Below are 12,466 nucleotides of genomic sequence, written 5' to 3' on the forward strand. Positions count from 1 at the left end.
TCCATACAATGGAGATTTTTTCAAAACTGGGAAATCCTTTTCCAAATAAGTACACACTATAACTAATTGCGCAGGTGTGAACTTCAGAAAAAAGATTTTACGCAATTTGACAATCTCTATCTCTTTTTTCTTTATTAAAAAATATATTTAATCCCTCTATTTTTGTTTTTGTTTTTAATTAGCCTTCATTTCATTATTATAATTTGAGCCAAAAAACTCATTTATATTTAAGTTGAGCAAAAAATAGCTATTTTTTTTTATTTTTTTAAAACATTCCATTATTTTTAAGTAAAACTTGTTTAATTCCATAATAATAGAACTAGAGTTAACTAGAAAAAAAAATTGAGAGACCAAATCCAATAAACAAAGAAGAAAGAAAGAGAATATACACTGAATATTAGAACTCTGATGATGATACTTTAGTTTTAGTACTTTGAAAAAGTAAAATACATTTTTTTTTTGTTGATTTTGATGGTCTTATTTCATTATCTTCCTATTAGTCACATTTTATGAAAGTAGAATTTTCAATCATTTAATTTAAACTAGTTATTTACCAAACAAAATTAATTGTTTTTAATAATTTCTTTTCCTCAATTTTTTTTATGAGATGATAAAGAAAAAAGATTATAGTTAATGTCCCATAGCTAGACAGCAAAATTCAAGCATCCATTACCAAAATCCTTTCTTTAGTTACCATGTGAACATCCTAACATGCATGCAGTCCAAGATATATTAAAAAGGCAAAATTTGTTTCCCTCAAACATAAATCTAAAGAAAAAAGTCGCAGCATCAAGATACAAAGCCAGCCAAGTCTATGCATGCATGCATGTATGTATTCATGTATGTATGTGGTTCCAAAAGTTTTTGTTTACCAAATTCCACGAATCCGACTCTTAAAAGCATCCTTCCTCGTGAAAGACACGTTAAAATGGAGGCAGGTTAGCAGGTCGGTCGTGTCTGAAACTCAAACCATTTCTAGAATGTCACAACACAAACTTAACATACTTTTGACTTAATTGTCCACAGCCAGACACGTAAGCCAATTTATCATCATCATCATCATCAATTCTTCCATGTGTCATGCTACGTAGGGCCTCCTTTGTATGCTCCCCAAATTTGTTTTGGGTACAAGATGAATCATTAAAGAAGTTGTCAAATTCAAATTTAACAATTTCATTGATAGGACATTTTATTCTCATATTAATAATTTCTCATTTTATTGATTAAATTCGGAGCACCTACCCCCCCAAATATATACATAACTATCAAGGATTTACCCCTAAAATATTGGAAGGAAAAAAAAGAGAGAGGGTAAAACGGTGTTAGAACAGGAGGAATGCCTCATTTTTATTAATCACGGTCCACGTAAATAATAAATATTTATATCTATGATAGAATACTATTAAATTCTATAACAAAAAAGAAAGCATTTAAAGCACCTTAAACAATAATTTAAAAAGAAAAAAAGAAAAGAAGCGATACATTGCTGCCTAAAGATTCCGTTAACGGTTAATCTATCACCATCCCCCTCTTCTCTAAACTGCTTTTTTTTTTTACCCCTCTCAACAGTTTTCACCACCCACGAAAAACAGTTGAGCATATTTACATCTGTATCCAACAACAGATACTAGGAATTGCCACTGCCAACACTATCCATCCACCATATCTCTGCTATGAGTAGTATTGGTTCACAACCCATCAACCACCGCTCTGATGCTACTTGGCAGCCAATCTACGCGGCTACGACTATCAGAATCGGTATCAAGCTCGAGCTGGACAGTAATGGATTCATTGGCACGCGTGGGTAGCCGTAATTTGAGCTGGCGTAAGCTTGGAACCAGTACGCTGTCGGTCCATTCTTCCAAGCCTGTTTGGCTTAACCATATCCCACCAACTATTTTTTCCAATGCTTCGTCTTGGATTTCAATCGGCACCTGATTGTTGAAGATGGTCGAAAACTTCTTGGTTATAGAATTTGAGATGTCACGTCTAATGGAGCTGAAATCTGCAGGTTTGAAGACAATGTGATCGTCTACTGAATTGAGTAGCTCTTTAGAGATTGATGAAGTTGCAGAAGTCAACAGTCTGTTATTAAGGACATGTTCATCTTCGTGATCAACTGTAAGATCACTTGAATTGTGCGAGCCATCTGCTTTGTCACCCCCTGCATCAGCAGCTTCATTCAGATCGAATGCTAGTGCTGGTCCCAAGTCCGTCCTTGGCCTTGCCGACCTCTCTTCATCATGAAGCCAGTTGGCTCGGCGCTTTGCTCTTCTCTCAGAAAGGGTTAGCTTTAATTGCCAGCCTCCACTTGCCAAACTCGCAAGCTTCTTTTCATCCAGCGAATTGCTGTTAGATAGGAATTTGGGATTGTCTGGTAAGCGATTTGCAGTCAGAATGAAGATAACATTACCAAGACTGATTTCACGGCCCAGGGAATCTGCAATACGACCTCTCTCCATGGCCCGCTTTATGCTCCCTCTGACAAGCATGTCCGCTTCATCAATATCCTCAAGTACGATTACTGAGAATGGGTTCCTTCTAACTGCCTCTGCTATTCGATCAAGCACAGTTTTACCACGGAAACTCAATACAGATTCCCCATCCTCACGCCGTGAACCAAGACAAACCATTATTGGATTGGTCACACAAACAAGCTCTGAAAGAGCTGATGCCATCTTCTTCTTGCCAGCCCTGTCAGGACCCGTAAACAATAGCCAAATGTCACCCTTTGATCCAGTACCCCGACTTTTCCCATGACCCAATTTGCATTGTGTCACTGTAGTCGCCACTGCAGATGCAGCATCTCGTTGCCACCAAACCTTTTCCAGAAGACCCTTGAGGAGCTTCTTGAATGAGTCGGTGTCTAATTTGCTGAGAAGTTTACTGCTCGGCAATTCATGCAAATTGGACAGTGGCTCAGAAGGAACACAGCTTAAAAAGTCCTTGGTGTGCTCTTCATGTTCTTTTTCAGGAGTGGTCTCAACAACCTTCGGTCTACCAAGAACTAGGTCTGTTCTCACAGGGCTTCCAGGCGGAGCGGTTGCCTTTCCAGCTGGTTGGCTGGGCAACAAATTTGGGTTGAGCACAAGGGTTCCGCTCAGCTTTTTATTTAAGCTTAATTTGGGCTGGAAAGGTTGATGAGGAAGCAGGTTTTGATTATACAAGCTTGTCATTGAGAGAGCTGGTTGGGTAATTCTTTCAGGTCCAAGATTAGGTTGATGATAAGCAGGATGAAGGTGCAAGCATGTATCGTGCCATTTCTTCTGCAACTCCTGTTTCTTTTGCTTCAACATCAGTTCTTGATCCTTAGTCTGCACAATAACAACAAAGACAATATTAGTTTCATTGTTGGACTTTCATTTTTAGCACTTTGATGAGAAAGAAGAATCTTAATCGGGCCAGTGCGAGTTTGTAGTTCGCTTGGAGGTTTGAGCTGAACTTACCACTGTCTGATCAGATGTCTTGACATCACCATCTCGGGACTTTGCATTTCTCAACCATTGTGGCAGTGGAGGCTGAGCTGCTTCAGATTTGATTTCTGAAGATTTCTCAGCCTCCTTGGGTGCAAGTTTTGCAAGCTCTTGCTCATAATTCTGCATGCAACTAGGGCAACAACTCATTATTCGAGCAGGATCCAAGTTCTCAGAGAGACGCCTTGGTGGAGGAAGTGTAACAGTTGGAAAACCCTTCAGTGGTGATAAAGATTCAACTGAACTGCTGAGGATTCCACTGGTTCCAAGCCTAAACAGCAACAGGTATGAAAATGAGTTAGCTATAACAAAGTAATAAAAAGAAGAACTAAGAGCTCAAAGAAATGAATCACCAGCGCATGAGTTAATTACAATTATTATCTGGACAAGGAGAATAGAAGAAAAAAAAATCCTTCAACGAATTGAAGTTTCTATTCATTAAGCCAAAGGGCAATTCAGATGTCAGAATACACCAAAACCTCTACAATTAAGCAACTTTCTGAACTGACACAAAATCCAAATGGTTGATCAGAACACAGATACAAGGAGTATTTTCGGAAAGTCTAGACATCAAAGAATCTGTAAATCGGCAATTTCCGATGCCATCAGGCATTGAAGATGTAAGAACATCCCCAGTTCTCCACTAAACCCTCTGGCTAAAGCATAAGCTAAGCTAATGACAAAAAAAGTATAGTTCCAAAAATAGCAAAAACAACATACATACCGATGAAACGTCCCTGGAAGATGTGCTCTAGCAGCAATGGGTACTGCCTGCAGATCCCAATCATTTTCCATTGAAGGATGATAGACTTGACACCTCAAATATGTCTCACAAGTAGCAGTCCCAATCAACCAAACCTTTCCACCACCACTCCCTTCTCCAAACCTCCCCAAAAGCTTCCTCATCTCCGCCACAGCCGACCGCCCAACATCTGACATAATCTGCTGCTGCTGAACCCCACCAGAACCTGTTAAGCTCACTAGCTGCTCAACAAGCCATTTCAAATCCCCCAGATCAAGAATCACCCCACCACAATCCAAATTTCTTATCCGGGTCTCAATCAATCCCCCTAATTCCACAATCTTTGCCGCTATCTGTGCTTTATCTAGAAAGCCTTTCTCTAAATGAATCACCTGAACATTCTTTAACGGCCCATCTCCTACTTCTTTATTCTCTATTCTCTTCAAAACCTCCTGCACTACCATCTGTGGCTCCGACTCACCTACCAAAACAGGATTCCTCTTCTTACTCTTCAACAAAATATCAATAACCTTCTTAACCTCCTCGTTTCTTTGTGCACCAGATTGACCGACACTCCCTTGTTGCAATCTTGGGTTCACATACAAATTCCTATTAGTCACAGGAGCAGGAACAGCCACAGCCCCTGGAGCACGAAACCCCAATCCAATCCCAGAATTAGCAGCAGAATTGGAATTCGTAGAAGCATTCAAAGATTGCTCGATTGTTGCCTTAACAGCTGGACTAGAAAAGCTAGCTTCCCTCATAACTCTACTAACGCTTGGATCATCAAGAATCGATATAATCAACTGCTCAAGCTCGACTTTGACCGCTAAAAGTGGTTGTTGCTGCTGTTCAGGGCACCCTCTTCGCTGATGAGCCTGAGCACGCTTTAGCGCAGCCATTAAGGCATTGGAGATTGGAGGGTCAAGGCCAGGACTGAGGTTCTGTGCCGTAGGGAGGCGTTCAAGGGCAACACTAAAACAGAGCTCGAGAGCTCTGCACTGAAGAGGATGTGAAGAATTAGGGTGTGATTTGATGCATGCTTGACGGAGGAAACCAGATGGGGAACCTAATAGTGTAGCCGCAACATGAAGTGGTGTGGTCTGGCCATGGTTACGGCGGCTTGCTTCGGCTATCGAGTGGTTTAGTACACTCGCCGCCTCTGGTGTCAGGGTTTGCTGGATCGTGCTAAGACCAGCTCTCATTTCTTGAACAGAAGAAACAAATCTTTATCAATATCTCTCAATTGAAATGAGTTCAAAGAGCCTTTCTTTTTTTGGTTTTCAGGAGGTGGGGATATAATAGTTACAGGACAGGAAGAGCTGTTCGGTTGTCTCTCAAAATGGACAAATTTGGCTTATTTTTCAGGTGGAGAAGAAGGGACGAGGAAATTATCAAAACAATCAAAGAAAGAAAGAAAGAAAGAAAGGCTCTCTCTCTCTCTCTCTCTCTCTATTGTTATTTTTTAAAAGAAAAAAAGTAATCTTCTTTCTCCTCCTTCGACCACTACTTCTTCTTCTTCTTCTTCTCCTATGGGAGTATCTATCTATCTATCTATTAATCTGACCATCTTTTTTCGCTTTCTTTCTTAGTTTCTCCTTTCCAAGCTTTGCTTTTTGTTCTCTCTTTTTCTCACTTTTTTCACACATAAAAGGCTTATATTATAAGAGAATTCAACGCAAAAAGGGAAGATCAGATCCTCTCCTCTCCTTCACAAGAGCCCTTCTCTCTCTTACTCGCTAGCTTTTCTCTATCTCTATCCATCCGATCATCATCATCATCATCATGATTCAATAACCAAAATATCCCCTCTAATAAATATACCCAACAATGCTAAATGGTAAAAATATATAGAGAGAGAGTTTAAATAATAATAATAATAATAATAATAATAATAATAATGGGTCCTAAAGGAATATATTTAAATAATCGAATAACAAATAAACAAAGAAGACCCACCAAGGAAAAGGAAAGTAGGAGTGGTAGTAAATTAGTTATGAAGGGGCATGAATTCTTTTTTGTTTTTATCGTGTAGAAGAGAGACAGAGAGAAAGAGAAGGAGGGAATTTCTGAAAAAATGAAAGAGAGAGAGAGGCGGTAGGGACTAGGGATGTACTATCAGTTTGCAAAGATTTCTGGAAAAAAAATGCTTTCTGGGCAGAGTTTTCTGCCCCTCCTTTTTAGTGCTTCTGTCATCTCTTTTTTTATTAGTTTTATTATAGTACTGTGTGTTTCTTTTTCTTTTCTTTACTTAAACATTAACAAGTGTTTTTTTAATCATTTTTAATTTAAATAGCATGTGTTGCAGAAAAATTTTTATTAAATAAGAACCGGTCTGATAATTATTATCTATCTCTGAATTCTATTCTATTTTTATTTTTAAATGTGATGTTTCTAACAAAAACCCTCTTTTTAAATTATATATATATATATATATATATATATATATATATATATGAGTAGAGGAGACTTATATAGAGAAACACTCACTTGATGATTAAGAGATTCATTAGTAGATTAGATTACTTTAACTTCACTTTTATCACTCAAATCTCTCTCTCTCTGTAGATTGACTGCTTTTTTTATTTATTTATCTCTATTTTGTTTCTTATATATTAGATTGAATCATGGGACTGAACATCATCTCACACTAATCCTAGAGCGCGTTCAGACACGCACTGGAGACCAATGGTGGGGGAGGGGAACATGAATTGAATCTGAGGTGCGTGTAGCTCACGGGAAGTGAAGCGTAGTGAGATTGGAAGCGGAAAGCTATCTCAACTTTCTAACTTTATTTGCCTTTCAACCAATCTTATGCTTTTTCACACGCATCCGCTGCAAAGGCATCGCACGGCTTCCACCTTTTCATACTTACAAAAGTCTATTTAACTTTTACCGATGTCTCTCTTTCTTTTTCTAACCACTTTTGTTCTTTCTCTTTTTTGGGGGGCACAATTTCATAATAATTTATTTATCCGAGCTCACCCATTATTCTTTAGCTTAAAATCCTGTTTTTTTTACGTCTTAAAAGTAATTGTTTTTTATTTTTCACTTTAAATTAATTTTTTTTAATGTTTGTAGATTATTTTGATACACTGATATCAAAATTAATTTTTTAAAAATAAAAAATATATTATTTTGATACTTTTTGGAGTGAAAAACAACCGCAACCACACTCCCAAACAGATATAAATGGTGTTTATAAGTGTTGCCGTGGTTATTTTTTAAAATATAATTTTAAATAAAAAAATTATATTTTTGAGAAATACCGTGATATTTCACTCATTTCACAAATTAAAGTCCGGATGAATTGCTAAATTATTATTTGTATAATAAAAGGATGAAATCAAAATAGCTATTAAATAGATATAAATAAATATGTATTTTGCTTGGGGAGTAAATAAGACTTTATTATTATTATTATTATTATTATGAAAAGTGAAAGCATGACTTCATTTAACCTTTGTACTCAATGATGGTAATTATTATGGGTTTCAAAATTCGTGTCCTTTAAGCAAAACCACAGGGTGAGAGAATATGTTGACGACTATCATAAGTTTTCCTCGGTGAAAAGGTAATGTAATGATTCAAACCTTCAATTAATTTATTTATTTATTTATTTATTTTACGATGGAATGATTTCCTTGAGCTAAGAATAAACGAGGGATATATAATAAATTCCTGTACTTTGAATTGAAGGAGGGGGTGGTGGTGGAGTCATAAGTGCTTTCGGATTCCAGCTCCCTCCCTTGTGTGAACTCTTTTGGAGTAGATTCAACCTCAATTATTTAACAGCAAAAGCGAGGTTGGCAAAATAATGAAAAATAAAAATAAAAATAAAAATAAAACAGCCTTATTTGTTCTTGAAAGGAAAAAAGGATCAATAAATAAATACTTTAGAAATGGCATAAATCCTCCAACCAATTACAGGTGCAACTACCTTATAAAAAAACCTCCATTCAAATGGCTTGCTGAGGTTCAACTTGGACCATCCCTGTCTGACATCAGGTCAACATGGAGATGATGAATTCTGTATTTCTTCAGATCATTAATGATGCTTCTTCCTCTCACAAAAAAATATGTATCAATTCCTATTAAAGAAAAACAAGATTAAAAGAAAAAGAAAAATCACCCATTACCCCCGTTATTATTTTTTTCTAAATCATTAAAAGAAAAGATCACATTGGATACGTAAAATTACATTCAAGAAAAGTTTTGACCATGTGAAATCAGATTTAGTCCATTACTCATAAGAATATATAGATAACAACACAACGGGAAGAAAAAAAAACATAATTTAAATAACCCAAATTGCTTAATTTCATGATTTTACTTATGTTTGCAAGGAGTCGATACCTCTAGGAATTATAAATAAACACATTTTAAAAGGAATCAAAATAGCAGCAACCAATCCTTTCTTGGTGGTCGTGATCTTACTTATGTTTGCAAAGAGTCGATATCTCGAGGAATTATAAATAACGCATTTTAAAAGGAATCAAGATAACACATGTAATCTTATGAGTTAAGGTCATTAATTATTTAATAATCACAAGGAGGGCTCCAATGTAAAAGGCAAGGAGTGCCCAATATCATCACCAGCATCATCATTGTTCATGCTAAAATGTAAACATGGAACAGAAGAATAAGATAAAAGAAAGAGGGAGCATTCAATATATATATATATATATATATGCTCCCTTATATATATATATAGGTACTACAGCACCACTACCTGAAAAGAGTTAAATTCAACTTTTGGGGATTCCTAACTTTACAAAACCCTGTGGTTTCATTTACTTGTGTTGTTCTTACTTTTTAGTTTTTAGTTCAGCGACCAAAAGGAAAGGAGGGAAGAAGTCTTCAGAAACAAAAATCATCATCGTCATCATCATCATATTCCCCTTTTCATAACGCACGCCCTCCCTTGCCTTTTACGCGTTTTTCGAGCTCATGACCACCACCTCCCCCCCCTCCTCTGCAACTACTACTTCTTACTTTTTCCACACCCGGCTTCCGCCTACGCGCCTCCATTGCCCCGTGTTTTACCTGTGCTTCTCGAATCCCCAATCAATGCTCTCTTTTTGATTCCTTCTCTGTCCACAATAATCTTAATCATTAGTCATGCGATATCTCCCTCCTTCGCCTTGCGTTTGTGCTTGTTGGAGGGGTTAATTACAGGACGTCGTCCCTGTAATTTTGTACTCTGTTTAATCGAGTCCCATGACTTCTGTTAGTAGTGATTTGCTGCAAGACACGTGTTCGTTCGTTTGTTTGTTTGTGTTGACTCGACTTCTCCTCGTATTCAGTTTGCAAGAGAAAATGCTTGGAGCTTGAGAAGTGATTCTTAAAACATTTATTAATTAGACAAATTTTACAAAGATGGTGTAATTTATAAGCATTGAAACTCCAGACTAATGAGTCGAGAAAAAAATTAGAATTAAATAAATCCCTTAATTAAAATTAAATCAAATCAAATCAAATCATCATGCATATGCCATCATCTCTGGTCCAAATCAACAAACAAGCGTGTTTTCCCTTGGCCAAACCCTACAATATCATCATTTTCTAGCCATCATGGCACCATTTCCTGCCAAGATTGCTCTTGCACACACTAAGAACCAAAGACTTTAATTAACACGCTATTACATTAAAATTGAACACAAGATTTCAAAGTATATATTTCGAAATCCCCCCAACAGCCTCTACTTCTTCAAAAACCACCACTGTAAAAACCGTTGACTTTGAGCTTCTTCATTCAAAATTCCGTTCAAAGCAATAATTGCATCGATCATCTCTTGTCGTTGTTAATTTTGCCACTTCTTCCTCTCCTCCTCCGGGAACTGGCTTCGACCACGGTCGTCCCTCGCAAGTCATCGCACCATCTCTTGTTCACCGACCCAATCTCTAGCTCAAAAAAACTGCCGTGTATGTTGAATAAATTTGTAGATCACACTGCTAATGACATCTTGGATGGATGGCTCTGATTATAAACATGCTGATAACATTTATCTCGTAGTTATGTTAATTCAAATGATTATATAAAATTATGAATCAAAATACATTTTTTAAAACCAAATATATATTACCTGTCGAGTGATAAAAATATTGTAAGGGATTTCAAGGTGTTACTTATATTTACTTACTATGCTTTACAAAAACAATTTACCTTATCATATTTTGATATAATTAATTCAGTTAAACTTAAATAACTTAACCGGTTAAGTTATGATTCGGTTGAATCTTCTAAATTCATATAAAATTTGATCATTAGAATCTTATTTTTAATTTTTATCTAGAATTATAATGTGTTTTTTTTCTTTTCAAGACATAATCATTTCAGGATTCACTAGATTACATGAATTTTTAATAAAGTTAAATTTCAGGATGATTTTAATTAATAACTATGCTTTACTTGAGCTTTCTTTTTTATTCTTCTAAAAAAATAGGTTTTGTTATAAAATTTATTCTTGAATTCGACATTATTACGAGTAGATAAATTGGATCAGGTGTGAGGAGACGAGAAAAATGAAGGGAAAGATGACGCGTGAAAACTGTCCTCTCCTTTTTGGGGTGACCACGAGTTGAAGTTTGAACAAAGGGAATCTGAGAGAGCCTTTTTCCACTTTGTGCATTTATTACTCCTCTCTTCACGTATCTTTGCAGTTGCCAGACCACCAGCCTCCCCTCGTTTTTTTTTTTCTTTCTTTTTTTTTAATTAGATACTTGTTTAAAATATGAGTACAAAATCTTTGTTTGTGACAATCAATATCCTAAAATTCATGGATTTATTAAATACAATAGAGTTACAAGTTTTTTTCTTTACATGAATATTCGGATCAATTTACGCACACCTCAATTAATGTTCATATCATAATAATTACAAGTTTTTGTTTAACTCTATCATGGATTCAATGTAATAAATTTTTTCTTATCCCTAAAAGTCTGAGTCAATTTTTACGTGTTAAAATCAATTCTTTTACGCATATTATTTATATTCAGATTGATGAATTTGTAAGAGAATCTTACCTTTTCTTTTTTTCAAATATTATAACGTGTGAGATATAAATCTATGCCTGTCTCTATAGGATTATCACAGGAGACTTGGACAAACTTTCAATACTTAAAGTATAAGGCGAAGACATGACATACCAATCAAAGCTCAAGTCGATTTCTCTCCATTATACCTTTGAACGATGTTGGTAAAGCAGATAAGAATTCTACTGGGTTGCTTCCATCTGTAACCTTACAGAGTTGAAATTGCTTGCGCTCACATATATTTATTGACTCAAAAGTCGTAAATACATATGGGTTAATAATTAAGCATGACATGATAGTCTTCTCACCGAGGATTTTCAAAGGTCAAAAAGGATTTTTTTTCTCTGGCTGCACTGTTCTTCGAAAAACAAAACTTTCAAAAAAGAGAGCTCGTTTGACTTTTGAAGTGGTAAAGCACTTTACATTGAGTGATCGGCCTAAGAACTTCTTCCCATGTAATTATTGGAGCTGAACTTGTATAAAAAGATAAAAGATTTCATACTTGGATTATTCTCAATATACTTAAAAAAATTCTTACAGGAAGTGAAGAAAAACTGTCATTGAGAATTGACCCGAATTTGGTCACTTGGCACCAAATGATGTCTGCTAGCTCTTATAAACGTTATGATCCATGTAAATTACAAGAAGCAAATGCAAATCTTGATCGCTAGCGACTAGCTAGTAGTAGCAGATGATGCCAATTCCCAAAAAGCTCCATGTTTTTTTTTTCTAGTTGTCATCATGCATCCATTGATATATCAAGTTGTGGGGCAAAAAGAAGAAAATAATTAACCGTTGAACAGGCAAAAGGCTCACAAGATGGTCGAACTCTTGACTAGCTAGGATAACATACCACTGCTAGCTAGTGTTATTATGGAATTCTTTCACCCTTATTACCTTACATCAAATCAACTTCCGTTATCTTCCATTCAAGAATATTTTGGCGTTAAGGAGAAGACACTTCACATATCATTATATCAACTTAGCACATGAAACTACACCCCTCCCCCACACCAGGGATTGTTCTTAATTGATGCTAATTAAGATCATCCGTAACTCAGATCAAGTCTTTTATTTAAACGACAAGACAGTGATTCTTCAATCTATCAACTTTGTGTGTCTTCAATCTATTAAATTTGTGTGTGTGCACGGCGCGCAAATGAATTTTTAAAAAATACTAATTTTAAGGTCTGAAAATATAGAATGATAATAATAA

At 35.9% G+C, this 12,466-nt stretch overlaps 1 protein-coding gene across 1 annotated transcript; it reads right to left on the minus strand.

Moving 5' to 3' along the window:
* Window positions 1–1,322: 1,322 nt before the first annotated feature.
* On the minus strand, window positions 1,323–6,033 carry LOC133689197 (protein SUPPRESSOR OF MAX2 1-like). The gene is made up of 3 exons (XM_062108981.1): window positions 4,198–6,033; window positions 3,447–3,744; window positions 1,323–3,314 (listed from the first exon to the last, which is right to left on the minus strand). Exons 1-3 carry the CDS (start codon window positions 5,418–5,420, stop codon window positions 1,689–1,691), a joined length of 3,147 nt encoding a protein of 1,048 aa, XP_061964965.1. The 5' UTR covers window positions 5,421–6,033; the 3' UTR covers window positions 1,323–1,688.
* Between the last annotated feature and the right edge of the window lie 6,433 nt (window positions 6,034–12,466).

Source organism: Populus nigra, chromosome 3 (genome assembly GCF_951802175.1).
Source record: "Populus nigra chromosome 3, ddPopNigr1.1, whole genome shotgun sequence".
Taxonomy (NCBI): Eukaryota; Viridiplantae; Streptophyta; class Magnoliopsida; order Malpighiales; family Salicaceae; genus Populus; species Populus nigra.

What these genes read in the sequence shown, in the direction of transcription:
- LOC133689197 (XM_062108981.1), bottom strand. Translation starts at nt 5,420, where the DNA reads ATGAGAGCTGGTCTTAGCACGATCCAGCAAACCCTGACACCAGAGGCG. An exon ending in CTTCCAGGGACGTTTCATCG is followed by an intron (nt 3,745 to 4,197) that starts GTATGTATGTTG and finishes GTTGCTGTTTAG; the next exon opens with GCTTGGAACCAGTGGAATCC. An exon ending in AGACATCTGATCAGACAGTG is followed by an intron (nt 3,315 to 3,446) that starts GTAAGTTCAGCT and finishes GTTATTGTGCAG; the next exon opens with ACTAAGGATCAAGAACTGAT.